General features: G+C 34.7%; 2 protein-coding genes and 2 long non-coding RNA genes across 5 annotated transcripts; all 4 read right to left on the minus strand.

Moving 5' to 3' along the window:
- Positions 1 to 21: 21 nt before the first annotated feature.
- On the minus strand, positions 22 to 7,127 carry LOC109860346 (aminopeptidase N-like). The gene is made up of 10 exons (XM_020439359.1): positions 6,982 to 7,127; positions 4,059 to 4,206; positions 3,835 to 3,928; positions 3,286 to 3,674; positions 2,798 to 3,117; positions 2,305 to 2,492; positions 1,602 to 1,913; positions 1,307 to 1,376; positions 532 to 591; positions 22 to 300 (listed from the first exon to the last, which is right to left on the minus strand). Exons 1-10 carry the CDS (start codon positions 6,991 to 6,993, stop codon positions 22 to 24), a joined length of 1,872 nt encoding a protein of 623 aa, XP_020294948.1. The 5' UTR covers positions 6,994 to 7,127.
- Positions 4,984 to 5,983, minus strand: LOC109860338. The gene is made up of 3 exons (XR_002250811.1): positions 5,830 to 5,983; positions 5,244 to 5,706; positions 4,984 to 5,147 (listed from the first exon to the last, which is right to left on the minus strand). It is a non-coding gene; the product is annotated as an uncharacterized LOC109860338 (long non-coding RNA).
- A 1,276-nt stretch (positions 7,128 to 8,403) lies between the features above and the next one.
- On the minus strand, positions 8,404 to 8,962 carry LOC109860337. Its single transcript, XR_002250810.1, has 2 exons — positions 8,678 to 8,962; positions 8,404 to 8,593 (listed from the first exon to the last, which is right to left on the minus strand). It is a non-coding gene; the product is annotated as an uncharacterized LOC109860337 (long non-coding RNA).
- Positions 8,963 to 14,302: 5,340 nt separating this feature from the next.
- Positions 14,303 to 22,813, minus strand: LOC109860339. 2 transcript variants are annotated; one of them, XM_020439351.1, is made up of 9 exons: positions 22,379 to 22,813; positions 20,853 to 21,008; positions 20,481 to 20,612; positions 19,994 to 20,077; positions 19,253 to 19,480; positions 18,767 to 18,970; positions 18,433 to 18,624; positions 16,373 to 17,787; positions 14,303 to 15,937 (listed from the first exon to the last, which is right to left on the minus strand). In XM_020439351.1, the coding sequence occupies exons 2-9, from the start codon at positions 20,874 to 20,876 to the stop codon at positions 15,292 to 15,294; spliced, it is 2,925 nt and encodes a 974-aa protein (XP_020294940.1). In that variant the 5' UTR covers positions 20,877 to 21,008; positions 22,379 to 22,813; the 3' UTR covers positions 14,303 to 15,291. The 2 variants fall into 2 exon arrangements, with proteins under 2 accessions (XP_020294940.1, XP_020294938.1); XM_020439349.1 differs by having other exon boundaries at positions 14,303 to 15,955.
- Between the last annotated feature and the right edge of the window lie 185 nt (positions 22,814 to 22,998).

A 22,998-nucleotide genomic window follows, 5' to 3' on the forward strand; every position in this document is an offset into this window, starting at 1 on the left:
ACCATCTATTTGTTGTTAATTTCACTGACATATATGGAATCGTTTTGGCTGCAATACTCTCATGTATTTGTCAACAGAGTTGTTGCGTTTTTTCTTTCTGTGTGCTAACAATTTTGGCGGTGTTTCCGTATTGTAGCATTTCTGTAAACAGTTTCTGTTACCAAGGTCTGCGCCGAAATTGTCAAAAACAGAAATTGTTTGCTGGGAATGAAGTACATCGCGAATGTTCATTTTCATGTCATTTACAAACATACGACGATTCTCAACTTTTTTCATAATGACATCATTTATAACTTTCGCCTAAAAAAAATTACAAAATATATTTACTATACCATCTTGTATTATATTCTTTGCACAAGTTTAAGATTGCTATAGAATATATTTTTGTAAACCAACGAAAGTAATGCCAAAACAACACCAGTTTAAAAATTATAACTAAAATTTTGATTTAAACAAATAAAAACCAATGCAAAACTACAAGAAAAATATTTACAGAAATTCTCTTTCTATATTTATAGAAAAAACTTTTACCTTCTCTATATTATATATGTCGATCAGTTTTCCAAAAAGTGATACTACAGTCTTACGAATCTAAAAACATCGTGTGATAATAATGAATGTAATATTACTTGTAAAAAACACTTATTATTATGCATATTAGTTTATTATGCTAAACAAAGACTATATACAGAGTGTCCGTAAAATTTTGATACAGCCGAAGTATGAAGATAGATTGAGTCAAACTGAATAGAAAAGTTATTTGCCATTTTGCAAAATTTGCAATAGTTACTGAGATATAAAATAATAAATGTGCGCCAATGAGCGCGTGAAAAGCGTTAATTCAGACTGTGTAGGCGTGTGTGATTGTCACCTGATCGCGGAGAGCAGTAGCATCTTATCTTTATCCCTCGAGCGCTGATCGCTCCTTTGCGTACCGCCGAATATCGGCTGACCGCGAAACAGCCAAGTCAGACGCCGCGCTCGTTTGTTCACTCCGCCTCCGCCTCTTGTTGCTCTGACAGTCACACATCTACGCCAGAGTCAGGAACATCGCTTCTCACGCGCTCATTGGCACACATTTATTACTTTGTATCTCATTAACTATTGCAAATTTTGCACAATGGCAAATAACTTTTCTATTCAGTTTGACTCAATTTATCTCCATACTTCGGCTATGTCAAAATTTTACGAACACCCTGTATATTACTAATAAAACTGTAATATGCATGCATATTAATACATATTCATACAAAAACAATATGTTTTACATTTATAGTTATTACACGATTAAGTTTACACAATGTACCTTTTCAAAATCTTCTTCTAAATATATGTGATTAATACTAAAATTCACAACAGCAAGTAGGCTCATATATCTTTCAAATAAAACATACATACCAGATAATTAGTACACAAACTTTCATAGTATATGCAATAAATTTTTATACGACATGCTAAACACAATGTATATAAATTGAATAAACTTAATATAAATATATATCGACCATGTAAAATATATATGTACATAAAATATAGATTATATATAGTAATAATGTGTATAAAGTATAAAGATAAACAAGTGTATAGAAAAATCTGTTTACCTTGGTGAATATTTATGTTCTATTTCGTTTATTATAATATTCAGTGAAGAAACATCTTCTATATGTCTTGCAACAATATCAAAAAGAATAGTAAAAGAATCACTTTTTGTTACATGCTTATATGTTGCAAAACGCAAAGATTCCAAACTATAATTCAATCCAAAGTTGAAACAAGGAAGAAGTTGAAAGAATTGTTCTAATTTCTCTTGTAACAAGTAATTATTCTGTATTTTAAGCCACAATATAAATTTAGTTACAATTTTTAACTTCAGTCCTTGGCAATATATCCATCTCTGCCAACTTGGCAACAATCTGCAAATATTTACAAAAATATATAATTTTATTTACTCAATTATCACTCGAGCGTTTTACTTTTAGTATGATATTGTAATGATGTATTATCACTAATGTCACAGTTGCAATTACGTTTATAAGCGTACAAGCAAAACGTCTTTTGACGTCATATTCAAACAGCTGTATATGTAACTGTCTGTAATTATAATGTACAAATTTTTATATTTTATAGAAATAACTAAAATTCTATTTAAAAACTAACTCACTCTTATTTTTTAGTATCCGTACAATATCATATTACTGCATCAAGATTCAGGTAACAGTTCTGTAACATTATTATACAATACATTAAAAGCAAAGTGACGTTATATAGACGTCACTTCGCTTTTAGAAACATAAAAAAACATACCTGTGTTGTATATAATGTTCAAATTGCCACGTTAATATAGCATTAATATGTTCTTTGCACTTTAAGCCACCAAGAATGCATGTCCATTTTAAAACTTCGTGATATACTTGATTACTGACAGTATTCTCGGAAACATTGTTATGTGATATATCTTCCAGATAACTATTCAATATTTCTAGAACTTTAGTCTATAAAAAAAGTGTAACGTGTATTAATATATTTTGATTAATCTGTAAATCCTTAAAATATTACAAAAATGTTTATTTCAGAATCATTGCATATTAATTACTGTTTTGTAAAGTTACTTTACTAGTTACTTTTGTAAATTACTTTATACTGTTCTTTCTGTCAGGTGATCAAAAACAACTGCAGAAGGAAACGTAACTTATAAACTGTATATTATAAAACTAGTTCAGTGAAAGTTTCTTTTATTTAGTTGCTGATTAGGATTTTTTACTTTTGTACTTTCGTAGTGCACTGGAAAAATATGTACCTTGATCTTTGCGCTTTCTAATAATGGAAAAATCTTTGATATGTATTGAAGAGTTGTAAGTACGGAATGCCACACTATGTACAAATTCTTTACGCGAACTACATTGCTTGCAAGATTGAAAAATATGTCTATATTTTCAATATTTGCACCACGAGGTACAGTATACTTTGTATTTTGTATTAAAAAATAAAACGCATCGTCAAGAATTTGTGCTAAAGTGACGTCAGTTAAATTAGATGCATCCCAAATCTCAGATTTTCCACTTTTTAGGAAGAGAGCAATATTTTCCCAAGATTGACGATCATAATTGACGCGATATCCTACAAATAAATGTTTGAATAAAAACATTACAAATAAAAAAAATTAAGAAAGAGAAAAGCAAGAAAAAGAAAGCAAAAAAAGCATAAATGTTACGATGTTAAAAATTTCAAATATACTATAGAGACTACATAAAACATTACAGTTATACTTTCTTTATGTTGTATTACCATTTTGTCCCGTGATTACGATAAAATCATCTTCCTCAATATTCGCAACAAAAATACTTGTTCCGTCTGATGTTAGGTACACATAATTAGTAGTAAACGTTTTTCTTGATATTTTTACGTAGATTATAGGTATCCACCACTTGTATACACACATGTTCTTTTTTTTAACCGTAACACAATCTTGAATCATAATTTCTAGAAATTGTTTATCATTTTCCCGTTTTACTTGTACTACAGGATAATCATATTGTGTTATCCATGAAGTTATCACATTTTTTATATTTATATTCTTCAAATACATGTTGTTATATATGGTTGGCACAAACGTTATATTGTTCCATATACTATCAAGAGTAAAATGTTCCTTATATGTCCGACTTGATGTACTACTATTAGTAACAACAGATAACAAACCAAAAATTACATCGAGTTTAGTTGTCTTAAACGTATAGAATATTTGAATAAGTTTTCACGTTACGTAGAAAATCATGCTTAAACCCACAATTTTTTATTTTAATGATCAATTTATAATATAACTCTAATACTCACGTGTTATACAAATTTATCGCTTTCTCAAAAATAAAGTCGTTTAGAACATTTTTGATACTGAATAAATTATTCATCATATAGAAAATATTAAATCCTATAACATAAATACGATGTGTGAAAATAATCAAATTATAATCACAAGATTTATTTTTATTAATGTTTCTAAATGCATACAATGATACCTGGATAACTGTATTTAAGGTTTAAATGACAATGTTTCTTACCTCTCTCTTTCCACATTTTATCAAAAGTTTCGTTTTTGAGAAATGAATTATCTTGTATTAAATAATATTCAGTAAATGCTTGTGTATATTCAAAAACCATTCGTCGTGTCTGAACCACAGTCGACATCAGTAAAGTCTCATTGGAAATCTACCAAAAGTTTATATGATTATGCATATGTATATTTTAGTTTCGTTATATTTTTTTAGGTGAACTTAGTATTACAAAGTTGTTTTACTAAAGTTTTGGTATCAAGTATAGAAATCCTTCTAGTATAAGCAAATTATTAGTACTAACATTAGTCAAGAAGTTTTGTGTATAATATAAACATTAAAAAAGCAATGTGACAATAACATCTTTCACCAAAATGTCTGAAATCACTACATAATACATACTATTATTCTTCTCTCTCGGTTTGCATTAAATATCTATGTTATATATATATGTTATATCTATGTTATATATATGTTATATATATGTTATATATATGTTATATATATGTTATTAAAATCTGATTTTATATGATCATATAAGGCGATTTTTGGCGATCGTATGTTACATATACCAAAGTGTACCAAACTATATTTCGAGTGACTTCAAATTATAGTTTGGTACACTTTAGTATATGTACCATACGATCGCCAAAAATCGCCTATAAACATATAAGAAATCATATATTTTTTCTTGTTATTGTACTTAATTTTATATATTTATATATGATCATATAAAATCAGATCGCGCCAAATTTTGATTTTACGCGATCACATAAAACCATATTTGACTTAGATAAAAGATTACGATTATACAAAATTACATCCGATTTACATATAATCCTATATGTTGATTACATGATTTTTCATTTTTTCTCGGGGTGTAAAAGCTACAGAATTATAAATGCAAGTATTACCTGATCGAGTAGATAAACTCCATAAAATGTTGAAAACCCCTTGATAAACCAAGGATCAGATTGTTTAAATTTAACTAACCAATTACTGAACATTTCTTGTATCACACTGCGTGCAATCAAACATGTTATTTGTGTTTTTCTTATAATCGAATCTACTTCTCTATTGAAAACAATGTCAGCCTCTCTAAACATTTACATGTTTTTAATGGAATATTATTATTGTAGACATGTGTAAATTTGTTCACAAACTCATTTTAGAATATTGAGATATGTATCTTACTTAAAAAGAACAAGTCTAGTAGTTACTACAGTTTCATAATAGCTGGAATTCACTTCCAGTGAATTCCAGCTATTATGAAATGAATGATGTTTTTATGATATCCTTCCATTTGTTTCTGATAAACTTCGTGATGTCATTAATTCGAGATCGTGCATATGTAGTGTCATTTATTACTTGTAATCTGCTTTTTACAGAAATTGTATTTAACAATAAAATGACACTTTCATAAGGTAGAACTGCTATTGCTACCAATTGAGTGGACATTGCAGGTGTAATAGGAAATGAAGTGTAGTATGAAGTATAGAACTTATTTCTTTCAAAAATTCGATCACCAGGCATATGTGAGAGAACTGTTTCATCAATGTAGTCATGGTTAATTCGAATAGTAAAGGTGGCCTTAGTTGCGGGATTTTCCCAATATGGAAATATCCATTCAGCAGGAATACGGGGTAAAATCAAATATCTATGTAATAAAAACACGTAGATTATATAAGAACATTGATACTTTTGTAATAAATCTTTAAAAATCTTATTTCAACAGGATGAAAAAAGGAATAATTACTGTTTTACCAGCTTTTTCACGTACTTTTCTTTTTTAGTTTGATCTACATATGGAAAAATTGCTGCAACTTTTTCTAAATTGCAATTGTATCTCCCAGTTATCCAATATATTCCACGTTGGAGATTTACTTTTTGTTTTTTAATTATAGAACTTTTTTGATACTGCTTCATAAGACTGATGTCAATGAATCGATCTTTTGTAAAAAGTGACTTGTATAACCTATACGAGTTATTATGATAAATATCAGTATCAATAATAACATCGTATACAACTTTACAATAACGTCCGAAATATACTCGTATTTCTTTCTGTACACACGAAACGTTCAGTGTGACAAAAGAATCAATAGGGAGATATTTTTTTGGTACTTGTGCGGTAATATTCATGCTATATTCTATCGGTGTTACACATGTCGGATCGTGAGACACAAGGTCGTCACCGGTAGAAGTAATTCCGTTGACAAATAGGAAGCATATAAGTCCAAAGAATGTCAGCGTCTGCAAAGTTTCTGTCTATAAAATTAAATTTTATTGTAGACAAGAAACTTTGATGCAAATAGAAACACAATTATAATACAAAAAGTTATTATTTAAAAAGTAAGAAATATATGCTTATTTTACATAACTGGCATCCGTAGATGTATGTGATTGTATGTTTTGCGTATAATTTTCAATATAACAATTTAGAAAGCTCATGAGATGATTAACTCTAAACTAGACTTTTACGGTTTTTTTCACTATTCTACGATGTGTATATTTCTATCTACCAGAATAGTTTTTATTTCTTGTCTTTTCCAATCTGACATACAAAAAGACAATTACGAAACCAAAAGTACAATACAAATTGCGTATTACATATTTTCGACTCACAAATTTAAGGTGGAGAAAACTGTTTTATCCTTTGAGAACACGTTTCAAATATTAAATTGTGCAAGACAACATTAATGAAAATTTAATATTATATTCTAAAACAATATATATTATTGTTATTTGATTATTTTTATTTTTCCTTCAATTTAACAATGACATTTAACAATACGCTTTTAAGATACTACATCTATAGTCCGACATTTCATATTCTATGTTTTATAGTAGAGTACGGTTACAAACACAAAAGTTTCATTTTACAGCAATTTAATTTATCAACATTAGACATAAAAAAAACTTAATAACTTACCATTTTCTGCATACTGATATCCAACGCATTAAATTAGAAATCTTGCAGAAAATACTACACACTGGTACTACAAAGGTTTAAAACGTTTCGCTTATGCGTATTTATGCCGAATCTTGCCGTGTCGCGAAATCATCGATAACTACAAAGCAGGCGTTTGTTGTGAAATGATAAATATATACCACGATGTAAACGAATGTGTGTGGGGAGAACGAACGACCTTACGGTTGTATCTTACGTATACAGGGTGTCCCAGAATTGATTTAACATCTCTCGTAGGCAGGTAGACGAAACAAAACTGAGTCGAAAAGTCCTATACCATTTTGCTAGATTCGCAATAGTTACTGAGATTTTAATTAACAAAGATCCGCGAATAAGCGTGCATCAGGCTGTCTTACGCGCGTAAGACANCCCGATGCATGCTTATTCGCGGATCTTTGTTAATTAAAATCTCAGTAACTATTGCGAATCTAGCAAAATGGTATAGGACTTTTCGACTCAGTTTTATTCCTTCTATCTGCCTACGAGAGATGTTAAACCAATTCTGGGACACCTCTGTATAAATGATGATAGAAATATCGTATTTGAAATGTTTTTTAAATTTTTTATGTACAAATTTTACTTGTATATACAGCAGGTAGAATTTAGTTTTTATATAAGATAATTCTAATAAATATATATAAGTCCGGTCAGTAAGAGCCGACGCAGGATGTTGTGCGGAAAAATGTGCGTATATATATGTATGCATACATTTACATATATGCGTTAACGTGTAAATTTTTTTACGTAAGTTTTTTGAATCAAATTTTCAATTCTTAAAATCAGATAGGATGCTAATTTTGCATCACATATATGAAGGACCGCGAATACTCCCTTAACTAATTTATAAAATATTGCGAAAAAAACTTTCTCATCCAAGAGTCGAACCTGGAATCTCCGGCTTTCCGGGCCGTCGCCTTCCCTGTTAGGCCACCGAAGCACTTGGATAATTCTCTTTTAAACTTCAAGATAATTCTTTTATTCTCTAAACCTATACTTGAAATCTGTAAAGAAATTCCCAGTAATTTGAAGTTTTTTAAGTGTGATATTGTTACTCCCGTGTGTGAATTTTAAAGCTTCGGTGGTAAGAAAAAGCGACGGATTACTAAAAATTATATGTGTACATTAAAGATATGGAGTATGTAAATTTGATTAATACTGAAACATATAACATAGTCAACATTGTGTACACGTATATACAGAGTGTACAGTAATAGCCGTACAATCGTTCGGGCAGGTAAGAAAGAAGAATACTGAGTCAAAATGTTTTAACACTGCAAGATTTGCAATAATTAACGAGATCTGAAGTACTAAAAATCTGCGACTAAATGCGTGTATCTGTACGTAAGACAGCGTGTTTATATCATAGACTTATATATAAATAGACCCAGCGTTCTGTGAGAGGAGTTGTCCGCGTCTTCTAAAGGACGGAACGATATGCATCCAGGTGCTGTCTCCGTCGCTCCGCCGGTCTGGAGGGGGAACGTCGATGGATAACGTTGAAGGAAAGCGAACTTAAAGGCGCGTGTACCGCACTTATATGTGTTTTGCTCGAAATTCTTCTGACCGTGGTATGCTTGAAAAAAAAGTTTCTATTATTATATATAGATTGTCGGTTAGATGTAACTATTTTTACTGCAATTCAAAGTTATTTACGTACGTATGAAATGTAATATCTGCATGGGAGCCACAATGCGATTTGCAAATGCAACACTGAGACATTTTCTGTGTCTTTTTCCGTGTAACCTAACCTAACCCTATTACACATATAAGTGCGGTACACGCGCCTTTAAGTTCGCTTTCCTTCAACGTTATCCATCGACGTTCCCCCTCCAGACCGGCGGAGCGACGGAGACAGCACCTGGATGCATATCGTTCCGTCCTTTAGAAGACGCGGACAACTCCTCTCACAGAACGCTGGGTCTATTTATATATAAGTCTATGGTTTATATTTGCCACGCGCGCGACATGTCATTAAGAAAAAATATCATTTACATATCAAGAGGCACGGCAGTGCCTCGCGCCAAGTATATGCGCAAACGAAGTGCGCGCGAGGTACCCCGTGTCTCTTATACGCGAGATTTACAGTCAATTTTTTCACTTCTAGATAAGTTTTCGATAACTTTGTCTAGAAGATATCTCCCAAAATTGGTTCTCCTTATTGGTTCTCAGAGGAATTTATCCAGAGGATAGCTATCGAGAGGTATAAAGAAATCGGCCGTTAGCCGAGAGACTTTTCGAGATTTTCCGATCTCAACAACGGCTAAACCGATCGAGTTCGTAGTAGATTCAATCGAAAGTTGAGATCGAGGCACGAAAAAACTTAGTTCGCGGTTTTTTTCCTCCGTACCTTCCCAACGGAGATATCTCGATACAAAGTCCAAAATGCCGAAAAACTAGGTTCTACGAATTCGTCCACGTCTTGGGACAGTGCTTGAGCGTACTTCGCCTCTTGTCGCCGCCAGGGGACAACACTTTCGTGTAGATATAGGCTGCGTTCCGAGTTACGCATATGCGCGCATTTATCTATAGTACACGTAACATATAGTATAGATAAATACGTGATATGCGTAACTCGGAACGCATCCATAGTCTCGCGCCAAGTATAGCGGTAGAACTGACAGTAAACATTTTTTGTGTTTTATAATAATACATATTACATAAAATTCATTAACGATGATTATTGCACGTGTTTTAGTCGTAAACGTACGATTGTAAACAATTGTTCTCCAACACTTACGATTACGACTAAAATTGCGTCACGTCCAATACTCTTAAATGCAAAAGCATATAGCAATTTGTATATTATATGCTTCTGAATCGCTGATCTTTATTGTTTAAAAACTTATTGCAAATAGTTTAGTTATTCGGAAACAAATATTATATATTGCGACAACTCTTTTTCCATAAACATAATTTACTTGTAAATATTGCGTATTACTACCAAGGGATGGGCACGAATTGCGCCGCTCCTGCCTACCTCTTGTATCCGACTTGTGGTAAGTCAACTATTTTTATTAATAACTCAAAAAGTAAGCTTCAGACAAAATTTTGCCAAATAAAAAGTTGTCTTAGAATTTAGTCAAGAATATGTATTTTCAAGGATAACAGGTTGTTCTGAATCACCCTGTATAACGCAAGATAGTTACTTATATAAAATGTAAGAAATACGCTCAATTGTAAGGCGCGCGTGACACTGTCGTCATTCAAATCAGTTCGCACACGTTTGAATGTGTTTGAAAATTGATCTGGCGGTCAATCACCGCTGCACTGCTGCGCACGCCGCAGGGTCCGTATCTCCTTCTATCGACGATAGTTGCACTCTTCTGCGCTGCCTCGCGATCTTCGTCCTGCGTTACCTTCGTTGATCGCGGTGCTGATGTTTCTTTGCTCACAAAAAGATGCTAAAAATAAATTTTGGGAAAAACTTATTTTAAAATAATTAAAAAAACTTAAAACCAATTGTCCACAGATGGCGGTGGTGTCAAACTCACTCAATAATTTAACTTACAATGTCGTTACGGGATGTTTTGATCTGTATTTATTTGTTTAAATCATCTTTTGTAAACAAAGTCCCCTTCTTGGCTTAATGGCTGAAGTAAATAAAGTTATATTAAGTTTAGATCATCTCCAGCCAAACTAAATAATATTGCACAATCAATGAAACATTTTGAATAATTAATAATTATTAAAATAATTATTTCAAAGTTGTATTAATGCGCGATTACATAGAAATGTTCTTACAATAAAACTTTGTACACATGTATAGATAACTACATGAATGTAGACATGTTCAGTAGCGGCCTAAAATCGATTCTAAAGAGTGAAACACTCTTCACGTGTAAAACAGCTTTGCGCTTTTCTTGATATATCTCAAAAACTATTGGAAATATTAAAAAATGTTTTATACAAAAGTTTTATGGTAAGAATACCTCTATTTACCTACATTAATAAAATTGTCTAGAAAACTTTTTTTTATAAATTTGTGAAAACATTTTATTAAAAAATTATTTCCTTTTAATTCAATATAAATAAATAAATAATTTTTTTCTATGAAATTTTTGTACAAAACAGTTTTCAATATCTTCAATAATTTTCGAGATAAATTGAGAAAAATGAAAAGCCGCTTTACATATAAGAAATGATTTCCTTTAAAACCGTTTTTTGAGCAGCAACAAATGTCAATATTCATCTATCGACTCTTCTTACATGTTTCATCAAAATCAGAATTTTCGAGTTAGCGAGGTTCCCTTGTAAGTAATATAAAAGAATAAAAGAATTTTTATTGATTCCCCAGGGTTACAATATTTCTTTACATTCCTCTTCGACATTTCCCACGCTCAATTTTAAGCTAATTCGATTCGGTTCGTTTTTTCAATCTATTAAATTTGACTTGAAAGAGACCGGTTCGGAAAAATCCGACAACGTGGATTCGAAATCGGGACCTCCCGCTCGCAGCTATCACACTCAGGCCGCGAGACCACTGGTCCGGTCTAAATAATATAATATTATTATAATTAATATGTATATAAAATATAAATATTAATGTTATTAATATAATTAGAGAATATGTACTACAAAAAAGGAGTGATATCTAGAAAAAAACTTTTACTGTACCTTTTCAAAAAAAATGCAGTAATTCCTCGCTAACGTGCCGAATTTTTCCCGCGGTATCGTGCTGAGAGTCATCCCCACCAATTCTTAAAAGTGCTTCGCCGAAGCTTCGCGCGGATTGGCGGCGATCGAATCCAATCGAATCAATCAGAGATAATAACCAACAGTTTTCGGAACAATACTTTCCTCGACATCTTTCCGCTTGCAGAATCAAGAAGCGGAACGTTAGCGAGGAATTACTGTATTAAGTGTTTTTTATGATACTACTGCCTTGAAGCGTAATCAAGAATATTGTGAAAAATTATACAACATGGTACTACTGCAACTCAAATTTTAATATAGCTTTTATATTGCATGCGTAGTGTATGTTCGAGTATATGTATCATTTGTACTGATTTTGACGCAAAAAAAATATATAATCATATATCGTGGCATGATTTTCTTTATTCACTATTAATATATATAATTATGATGGTAGTATGTATAAATCGTGAATATAGATTATGGAATAGAATGAAAGTAACGTGACAACTTATTTATGAAAAACGTGCACATTGTGCAGCAATTATAGTAAAGGAACTACTTAAGTTATTTATATCTGTATAAAATTGTTTCATATAATGTTTATTTTCGGTAAGTTTTTATATATATTAACGGGCAATCCGTACACATATTGTTATATTATTTGCTTGGTAATCATAAATATATGCATTATTTGATTCTAGACTTCTGAGCCTTGTCTGTGTTTTCTATCAATAGATCTTGTATGTATAATTTGATGATGGCGTAAATAAGTAGCAACAAGTTGTCAGAGAGTGCGTGTGAAATTATTACAATTTTTTTCTATTTTTTAATCGATCTCTCCGACTAGAGTATACAATGCATTATTACTTTAGAACAACACACTGAACACTTATATAAAAGATATTTTTTTAAGTTCAAAATATTTTTGCCTTTAAATAATTTGTGACACGAGAGTTAAAATTATATATTTATTTTTATTTATTTGGGGGAAGAGGGGAATCCTATTAGACTCAGAAGTCAAGAACATGCGTGTGCGTATAAGTGCGTGCGTGTGTGACACTATTTACTTTATATATATATATATATGTATAATTTATAAATCCCTGTTATACATTTTATACACATATACACTCATTGTCTGCCGAATGACACGGTATACAAGCGTATGCGGAATTTTACGTAAGAATATAGTTTGTAACAAGTATACATATATAGTAACAACACACTCTAACAAGTAAAATATTCGTTCGCGCAATTCTTTCAGACCGGATCTACGATAACGCAATTGTAGTCGCAAATCTCAATTAACAAATTTTTTATTGACTTACGACAACTTGATTTGCCGCGGTAGAGCCAGTCTGGTTTTTTTAAATATTTGAACGACGAGACGAAAACTCGAAGGAAAACCAGAATTATATTTAGAAACGTTTGTTACGCGTTGAATGTTAACTTTCGGTACTTTTTTCTCCTTTCAGTTGCAATTAAAGTTTAACTCTGATTTGTAAGAAAACATTGCTTTTGGCCACAACGCACACTCGGTGGTGGTACTAGCTATCGCAATATACTGTGTAATTGACTCAATGTTTTGTAACAGCGCGTTATGCCTAATAGTAAATATTGCGCGTGTCAACTTCGAAATCGATTTGGCTAAGTTAGCGAGGCACGTTATCCCGAAAAATTAATTGTACTTTAGAGTCACGCTTTTTCACGATAAAGCGCGATTACCTTTCCTCTTTTTAGCGCATTCTATTGTATATATCCAGCGATCTGAAGCTTCTCTACTCTGATTCGTAATCTCTTTGATCTATAATCCGTTGCGCATTTAGCGATAAATGCAATTACCTAATCCTATCTGCCGTAGCAACTTTTCTAGGCAACATGTCTAAAAGACGTGTTAAAAAGCTCCTGGTCCTTCGCCGCAGTTACGTTCTTTTTTTTTTTTTAATATGCGAACAATATTTTATTTATATATGTAAATTGCATGACAAAACTTTACGCACGATCGCTTCTGGCGTCGGAAGTCAATAATGGCCGGAATGATCAGCCAGAAGCCTCAAAAGACATTTTGGTGTTTACTCTTCTCAAATAATTGTTTGAGTTACTCTTGTAACTCAAAAACTCTTTTCTTTTAAATATTTGAACTATCTGCTTTTGCGATTACTGCTTGCAATTTTTCGTAATTTTCGTTTCTTTTTTTCTTTTATATATATATATATATATAAAATAAATATATATATATATATATATACAGGGTGTCCCAGAATTGGTTTAACATCTCTCGTAGGCAGGTAGAAGGAATAAAACTGAGGTGAAAAGTCCTATACCATTTTGCTAGATTCGCAATAGTTACCGAGATCTTAATTAACAAAGATCAGCGAATAAGCATGCATCGGGCTGTCTTACGCGCTTAAGACAGCCCAGTGCGCTTCGCGCGCTTACGGTGTTACCCGTAGCAGCATATGGGAGAAGCTAATATAACAGCATATACTATAACATATGCATATTAAAATGTAATTGTGCGAAGCGCGCTGGGCTGTCCTACGCGCGTAAGACAGCCCGATGCACGCTTATTCGCGGATCTTTATTAATTAAGATTTCGGTAACTATTGCGAATCTAGCAAAATGGTATAGGACTTATCGACTCAGTTTTACTTCTTCTACCTGTCTACAAGAGATGTTACACCAATATTGGGACACCCTGTATATAAAGCTAATGAAGATCGCAAAAACAGTTAATCATATTTAACGCTAAATGCAGATTCTTGAGACTTGATTATATTACGCGAAACATTCCTGGTCCTTTTTAAAGACGCGAGGGTACACGTCTTTAAGCAAAGGAACGTTGAGGAGCAATAGCCCCGGCATTAGAATGACATGGAAATCACGTGATCCGTTCGTACGTTTAACTCTCGAAAGGAGTATAGGACGGATACTTACAATATACTAGTAGCGTGGAACACAAAAAGTAGTAACAATTTTAAGGCTGAGTGTCGCGCCAACGGTTTCTTTTTTCGATTTAGCTAAATCCCACACAGTCAGCAGCGCACACTCTGTTCTTAATCCTAAGTTAGATAATAAAACCATTTAATATATATATATATATACGTATAATATTGTATACGGACGAGGTAAACATGCATTCTTAAGACATTTGAGTTGCATAAATAATTTCACAGCTAATCGATCTTCAAAGAAAAAATTTGCCGTTTTTTCTTAGATTTTGTGTATATATATATATATATATATATATATATATATATATGTGTGTATCTACAGAGATGCACTAATTATCAGGCTGAATTTACAACCTTCTGCGTTGTTTTTAATTACAATTTTACCTTATTCACAATTTACATCCGCGTTTGATTTTTGTAGCTTTATTATTATTATTATTATTCGTAGTTCAAGGTACTTCTGGAAGAATAAATGTATATAATTGAAGAGTTTCTATAATATAATTTGCATCTCTGTAGTTTATTAAAGTATTCTAAAATTACCGCGTATAGAAATAAGATGTATGTATATGTACAATCACATGTAGGAACGGACACAGGATCTGTGCGCTGTTCTTCTCTTTCAAAAAAAGAAAGATGCTCGATGACCAATCAACTTTCAATTAATTCATTCGCGCCCTCGTTATAACGACGTCTCCATGCTGAAGTTCGCTCGTCTCGCGTGTTCCGTTCTGTAATCCTCCACTCTGCCAGTGAAGCTCCTACGGAAGTTTCGATCGAAACGAGCGACCTTCGATCGACGACGCTCTGTGAACGACCTGGTTAAACCAGCTAACTGACGCCTCGTACGTGGCGAGTATAAATTATTAGTTGAATTAGTTTCCTGAGATCTGTCATTGTGTTCAGTCGAGCTCGAAACCGAGCTTGATCTTCTGTTCATACAATCGGAAAATATTCCGCTGTAAGGAGGAAGCGGAGTGTCGCTCTCACAAGTCTCGTTGGTGTTGGCGCGAATCGTGTCTACGTCTACGATCGACGACTCGACTGAGAATCTCTTGTTCAAGAGATAATGGAGTCCTCTCTCAATGCGACTCGACGGATGCTCGTCGAATCGGAATGGCTCGGCTGAAACGTGGACTTGTTCTCCGGCGTGATCGTCCGAAAAACGTTTGCATTGTGCGTTCCGATCGACCGGAGATCGGATCGGACGTTGAGTGTTTGCTGAGGCGTTCGCAATATCTTCCGCTGTGTTGCGTTCAATCAGATTTCTAACTGGCACGATGTTCTTGCCGCCAAATGGGTCGCCAGGAAAAACTTCTTGTATCGGACTAGCGAAAATGAGCGTTCTACAAAAAAAAAGATACGTAAAACTTCAGATTTCTTTTAAAAAAACAGACAATTCCGGAATTGAAGACAATTGATTTGCGATAGATGTTAAGTCACAAGCAAAAACATCTAAGCAAAATACGCAGAGGTACATATACACTTGTAAAATATACATACATAGCCAAGCTTAAAATTAACAAATGAGTAATAAAGATTATTACCAATTAATAATAATAGCCGTATTATATGTGCCGGAGTACACGCCGTAATGTTGCAAGTAAGCAGAAACAGAACGTATATTAATTAAGCAGAAAATCAATATTTACAATTATTGCAAAGAATATAAGAAATATGCACGAAAAGAGATTGCGCTGATAGTTACAATCCAGTAGTGCATAGTAAAACTGTGTGCCAACTAACGACAATTAAGGACTTACCTCCTGTGATCATTGGCATGCATCATTTTGTCTCTCGCCGACACGAATTCCTCAAATGACGGCAGTCTCCTTCTGGAATTCAATCTCTCCGCGAAGCGCGAACGATTGTCCAGTTGCGTATTCCAATCACTCTTGATACTTGTATCTAAACCGCGTTCGAAACCTCGGTAGGCGTCTTGATCTGTAAGATTCTGAAATTCATCCGCGGTCACCAGCGTGTATCTCCGTTTGTTCTGCTTGAGCATAGACTTGAGGCACAGATACGTCTTCGAATTGGGCAGTTTCCAACAAGCCTCGTTTGACATGGGATTCACCGTGATCCGGTTGTTACGTAGCTCGGTTTTCGGAATGGCGCCTTTGCTCGTATTCTTGGTCGAATGACTCGCCTCGTCGGTGAAGGGAGAACGTCGATGGACAACGGGAGGCAGGTTGGTCGGCAATCTCTTCTGTTGTTGCTCGGTAGTGTTGTTCACTCGCGAAGCACTTACCTCCGCAACGGTCACGTCAACTCGGTTGCTTCTTGTCGGTTTTTTTTCGTTTTCCAAAATATTTTCCAAGCTTCTTACATTCTCTTTCGGGAGAAAGGCGTTCATCGATTCCGTTCGCGTTTTCAAATTCGGCTCCGAAATGTCGCGAGGCATAACTTCCTTTTTGGATATCGCACCCAGTGCGAAGTCTTTGGACAAGGTTTGCGAGGACTCGCTGGGTCTGTTTCTTACAGAAGCGCGGGAAATTGCGTCCGAGTTAATTGTCTGCGTGCTGGTGGACATTCTGCCGCAACTGCCACACCTACTCGGAGACGCTTCTGTCCGGAGATCGTTCATGGAACAGGGATTCACAATCTCGGGTGGACGCAATCGACCGTCAGCGGTCGTTCTTAGTGTCGCAAGCTCATTTTCGAAAACATCACTGACCTCGCGCGTGTTATTCGTTCGCGTTCGAACGTCGACGTGATCGGTGCCAGTCGCATTTTCGATGTAATTGTGATCATTATTTATCTTTATTTTGTAACAATTTGTGTTCTCGTGACACGGGCAAGGACAGTGACACTCGCATGGTATCAGTGGCAAAATTTGTCTATTCGGATTGTCGTTGCAGGTAATAGTTATCGCGTCGTTTGCGCTTCCGACAGCACTGTTCACCATCATGTTTCGATGATCAAACTGTTTGGCACGTTCGTAGAGAAGTGCTTCGGAATAGCTGGGAATTATATTGGTCGCGATGTCAGCCTCCCCCTGAGTCTGCCAATTTCGTTCAGTTTCGTCGTTACAAGATGTCACCGGATCCATCAGTAATGCCTCGCTGTAACTGGGCGCCAGCATGTAAGATCCCGGTTGACTCAATTGGCTCATGGACGCGTGTATGGGTTCGCTGGAGATAGGTGTATCGTAATTCACACCAAAGAGCTTAGTAACCTGATAGAAAAGTTTAATATTGTGTGATCTCTATTTATTTTCAAGAATACAGAGAGAAACTGTTACGTGTGTATGTGTTTACGTATATATGTGTGTGTGTGTGTGTGCGCGCGCGCGCGCGCGCGTGTAGCGTAGTGTGAGTATCTCTGACCTATTTTGACATTTTAAGTTTTTATTCTGATAAAAAAATAAAGAAAAAGCTAATCTCGATTGCCCGGAGGCGGGTAAACAAGCTCGGCAGACATTACGTAGGAAGTGACGTAAGTCTGAATACGTATCCAAGATACATCAGCTTTCCCTACACATCGTCACCTGAGAACCACGAGTGTTCTATCGTCCACGGAAAATCGATGAATGTAGAATACTACAGTCAGGTATGACGATATAATGTGAGTGTGTTTCACTCTAATAAATTTATGGCTCGCGTCAAATCGGGGAAATTTAAATACATTTGTTGTACGGAGCAATGCGTAGAATTAGAATTGACAATATCCTAAGAATTTTAACATAATGAAATATTTCTTTTTAAAACCAAATGCGATTTAAATCAAAAAATTTTTTTTTCCAAAGATAGAACAGTTTTCGATTTCGAAGCGTCTTGCGAATGGAAATCAGTGTCTCTCGATCTCTGCTCGCAGATTTTACCTGATACTCGACGTATTGCGTGTTGTACTCTATCATCACTCTCAGCGGCCAGCTAAGCAGCAAAGCGCTTAAACACCAGTAAACATAGGAGTTCGTGAACCAGGGATTACCGAAAACCGCGACCAACATTTTGTTAACGTTGTAGCCAAGATCGAGACCTTCTCTCATCTCCATGTAATCGTCACTGAGTTCCTGAAAAAAAAAAAAAAAAGAATATCATCGTTTTCTATCTTATGTATTTTCTTACAAAAATAAAAATTACTTCCAATATATTCCGACTTTCGTCGCTTAGCACGCATGATCACGTACGTGCGTGTGTGTTTTTCTGTGTTACCTGTTCGGCGAAGAATCGCGATCGAGCCTCTTCGAATTCCGTGGCGGATCGTACGTTGGAGAACGCAAAACCTTTGGTGAGCAGAATCTTTGTGATCGGTATCTTCGACTCGAGTATTAATTCCTTGCTGATGTCCTTCACTCCGCAATATTCGTAATAATAGTGCGACGTGGCCGAATGTGTATTCACTCTTTCGTAATATACCTGCAAAGCGAGTGAAATGACAAAATCATCATCAGTTTCCGATCCTTTCCGTAACTGCGACATATGTCCTCACGTATATATAAAACTTAAACAGAACGCGTATTTCGAAGACTTGCGAACACGCGTCGGGAAGGAAAATCCATCAAGGAAACGTTGGAATAAAAATCGAAATCGTCGCGATAGCACTTTCTAATTATCCTGTGTAGTTATTTTTTCCACATTAAAAATCATTAACACACACGTATCTGCCGCGTATCTGATAAGATCGCAAATGTGTGTCACCTGCGTTGTAGTATAATTATCTCCGTTTCTGTAACGCGTGATCTGTCGTTTCCTGCGCACGTAGTGATAGGAAACGGCTTTCCACCATATCCTCGGCTGTGCCATTTTCAGCTGGGCCAATTTGGACAGCACGCTGTCCTGACTCTCCGCGTGCAATAGATCGATTCTGATCGGCGAGTGATAACATTCTACCAGATAAACCAGATAAAGCATTCCCATGAATGCCACCTGTGTGCGAGACAAAAAGATGAGAGCGAACGATGAAAAAGCAGAATAGAATCGAGAATAAAGATGAAGATAAATCAATTAATATTTTGTCCAATTACTCGAGTTTTGCACAAAATTAACAATTTAATTTTGAATAATTGCAACGTGAAAAAAAAAACCTTTTAAGATTAAATTATGCCTCGATTTAAGACACTGATATAATCGAAGTTCTCGTGACACCGCCAATATTGGTGTTGAACAAAATGTATCGGCTTGTATATACATAACATGTAGAAGAACTTTGATTCAAATATTGATGATGTGTTTTGATATTTTTGTTACGGAAACATCGAACGCGCGACGTCCCTTCTGTTCGCTTCTGATGTCATAAAAAATTCAACAGAAACGAGTATCCAGAAGTGACATCGAAAAAGACACGTGTACATATTCCGAGTGGAATTGACAAAAAAAAAAAAAATTGAGAGAACTGTTTGCCCTGTTTCTGACCGTTTCTGTCCCGTTGTGTGTACATACCGGAATATATATGTAGCCATCGTCGCAAGGCGACGACACATGCTTCGTACTTCTGATGGGAAACTTGGTATAGTTGACCATAATCTGAGAAGAAAGAACAAGGGGGGGTATTTTGTTCGCAAGATTCGAGAAAACGTAAAGAAAGAAATATAACGTTTCTCTCCCGTAAAGGTAGGGCGGTATATCGATTCACTCTATATTGTGTCCAAATCAATTTCTGAGTCTACAGATATTTTTTTTGTGTACGACATTGTTATTTGTATCGTATTGTTTACTTATTGTTAATCTGTTGAATATAAACATACATTTCTTCTTCACAACATGCTACAGTTTTATCTCTCGATATTTTTGCATCGCAGAATAACGAACTTCGTTGTCTTAAAAAATTCTATGCGCAAATATTGAGAAACAAAGCGAGTGAGTCCAAAAAAAACGTCCGACCGAGTCCTGAATGATAGATGAAGACATAATGAGACACTCGATGTACCTTGGTAACATTAGCGCATCTACACCACGTTACTGCAGCGAGACAGCCGTATATAAGTACGGTCAGAACCAAGCATTTGCAATTCGGCTCTTTTTGCAACGCGCCGCACAGCGTCTGTGAGATCGGTCGTTGCTGGAATGAAAGATTAACGGATCGTATCAGTTGCAAAAGCGAAAATTCTTAAATCGAGCGCCAAAGATAAATGTTGATAATTCCCTATAAGCGCATAATGTATTATTTCATATCAAGTAATATTCTGAACACATTTTTAGAATATTAAACGTACTATTAATATTCACAGAATATTCTAGAATATTCTAAGAATATTGTGTGCTTATAGGGTTAATGCATAACAAAGGATTATATTTGTACTTCTTCGTTTTCCCGATTCATCATAGTCGTGACACCCCAATGCTTGGTCTTCAAAGAATAATTGTCGCACAGCCGTTAGAGACGAAATTCTTATTTTGTTGTCATCCTCCGCTCTTCTCATTCACTTTTCCATCGAAGAGCGAGAGAGAGAGTTTCCTTTAGGCAATCAGATTGTTTAGATAGTTTAGATAAAATTTTAGATAGAAAAAAAATTAACTCTTCGCGGACAAACACGGGTCTCCTAGACCCACTCAAAAATTGCACATCGGCGTTTCTAGTAAAAATTAATTTTTTTTTTTTAACGTTGATATTCTCAAAACTACTAGAGATGTTTCAATTTGATCTTTTTATCGACGTAGAAAAATCGTTCAAACTTTCGAGTCAAAAAAAAAAAAAAAAAACAAAATTGAAAAAATATTGGTTTTTCGCGGAGATATTCGATTTAAAAGTCGCGTGGATCTCACAGACCCAGTCTGTCCGAGTCGTAGATTATTTTTGAGGTCTGTTCGCGAAGAATTAATATTGCCACATATGTTTCACGCGTATTAAGTAAGTATGTACGCGCGTTCGGTATATATATATGTATATATAAGGTTAATAGAATGCTTATATATTGCTTATACAATTTTATGTCTTCGATTACACGCGATATTCTATAAAAAGCTTCCTATATGTTACGGCGTTTAACAAATAAATGCATTCTAGCATGACGGTTGGGAATAGCAGCGGTGCAAAAAGTCCTTTACCATGTAATAATTTCACGTTCTTCGAAAATATCGTTTTAAAAACCATCATTCGCATCCGTTCTATGTAATCTCATTTTCTTCGAAATAAAAACTTATTTGTCGAGACAAATAAAATAGAAACAAAATTATTTAATAAATTTCCGACAATCGGCGCTGTCGCGAATACATTCTCAGAAAAACTTGTTCTCTTCAGAAACTTGTAAGAGATTTTTATATAATTCTCGAATTATTTTTATAATTCTCGAATATAGAAAAACTTCTGAAACAAAATAAAAAACTTGGTTAAAACTTTAAGACTTTTTTATGAAAATAGAAAAATGAGAGAGAGCGAGGGAAATATATTTCAAAATTTACATAAATGAAAACTTCTGAAAACTTACGTAAGATAGACTTACGTACTCATCTTTTGCAAGAATTTCTTCTAATTTGTATTAAAATAAATCTGAGAGAGATCGAATAGAAATTGTGAAAAATAAAATATAAAAAATTCTGAAAATTGTTCAGCATCGCGATTTCTATCGTATTATTACGCTGACATTAATGCGCGAACATTTTGTGACCTTAGTGTTCCAGCAGTCGGACTTCTACAAAAAAAAAAAAAAAAAAAAACAACAAACAAAAAGAAGTGAAAAATGAATTAAATAAAAACTAGATTAAATTATCGCATAAACGTGTGTGTTTGATTTTAGATTTTGTTTTTCCGTATAAGCAAAATTAAAATATAAATTTCATCTCAACCATGTTACTTCATAAAACTTGAAAATTACGTACGAAACATACCTGATTGCGCTCATGTGTTATACAACAATGTATTAATTTTTCTTTCTCGTGCGTTCTCCATCATTCGACACGCGCAATTATCGTTTCTTTAGATGGCCACTTCGAAGATTATCCGTAAATGCTATGCTCGCACTTTGTATATACATGTTTTGCCACATGACCGCGGATCGTGTCACCACATATACTCTCGTTAGAGCGCGAATTTTACACATAAAAGATCATCATCTACAACGCATATATTACTTAAATCGGAAGTCACGCGTAATTCTTCCAGATCGAGTCGAAATTGCAAAACGAATAGAAAATATTTTGAATAGCTGTGCATATCCCGCGCGCGTCACGACGAAAACATGTGGGTGTGGATTTCGTTCGTTCCCCGAGAAACGTATCGCGATCACTACTTCGCCGACGCCATACTGAAGCATCTCTCGCGACTTTGACGGCCTAACTGTGGAAAAGGGGGTGGTCGGACTCTCGGCGTCGGCGTCGGCATCGGCGTCGGCGTTAGCGTCGCCGTCATCGGCAATGGCGTTGGCGTCGGTGGAGGCTGCTGATCTGCTTGTTTGGCGCCGTCTCGTCGCGTGTCCTTGCTTTTCTTCAAAATTTCACCGACGCAATAA

The sequence above is a fragment of the Pseudomyrmex gracilis genome, unplaced genomic scaffold, assembly GCF_002006095.1.
Source record: "Pseudomyrmex gracilis isolate BER0280 unplaced genomic scaffold, ASM200609v1 scaffold_368, whole genome shotgun sequence".
Lineage (NCBI taxonomy): Eukaryota > Metazoa > Arthropoda > Insecta > Hymenoptera > Formicidae > Pseudomyrmex > Pseudomyrmex gracilis.

What these genes read in the sequence shown, in the direction of transcription:
- LOC109860346 (XM_020439359.1), bottom strand. An exon ending in TAAAATGTGGAAAGAGAGAG is followed by an intron (nt 3,929 to 4,058) that starts GTAAGAAACATT and finishes TTTATGTTATAG; the next exon opens with GATTTAATATTTTCTATATG. An exon ending in GAACATTATATACAACACAG is followed by an intron (nt 1,914 to 2,304) that starts GTATGTTTTTTT and finishes AAATATTTGCAG; the next exon opens with ATTGTTGCCAAGTTGGCAGA.
- LOC109860339 (XM_020439349.1), bottom strand. Translation starts at nt 20,876, where the DNA reads ATGATGAATCGGGAAAACGAAGAA. An exon ending in GATGCGCTAATGTTACCAAG is followed by an intron (nt 20,078 to 20,480) that starts GTACATCGAGTG and finishes CTTTCTTCTCAG; the next exon opens with ATTATGGTCAACTATACCAA. An exon ending in CGCGATTCTTCGCCGAACAG is followed by an intron (nt 18,625 to 18,766) that starts GTAACACAGAAA and finishes TTTTTTTTTCAG; the next exon opens with GAACTCAGTGACGATTACAT.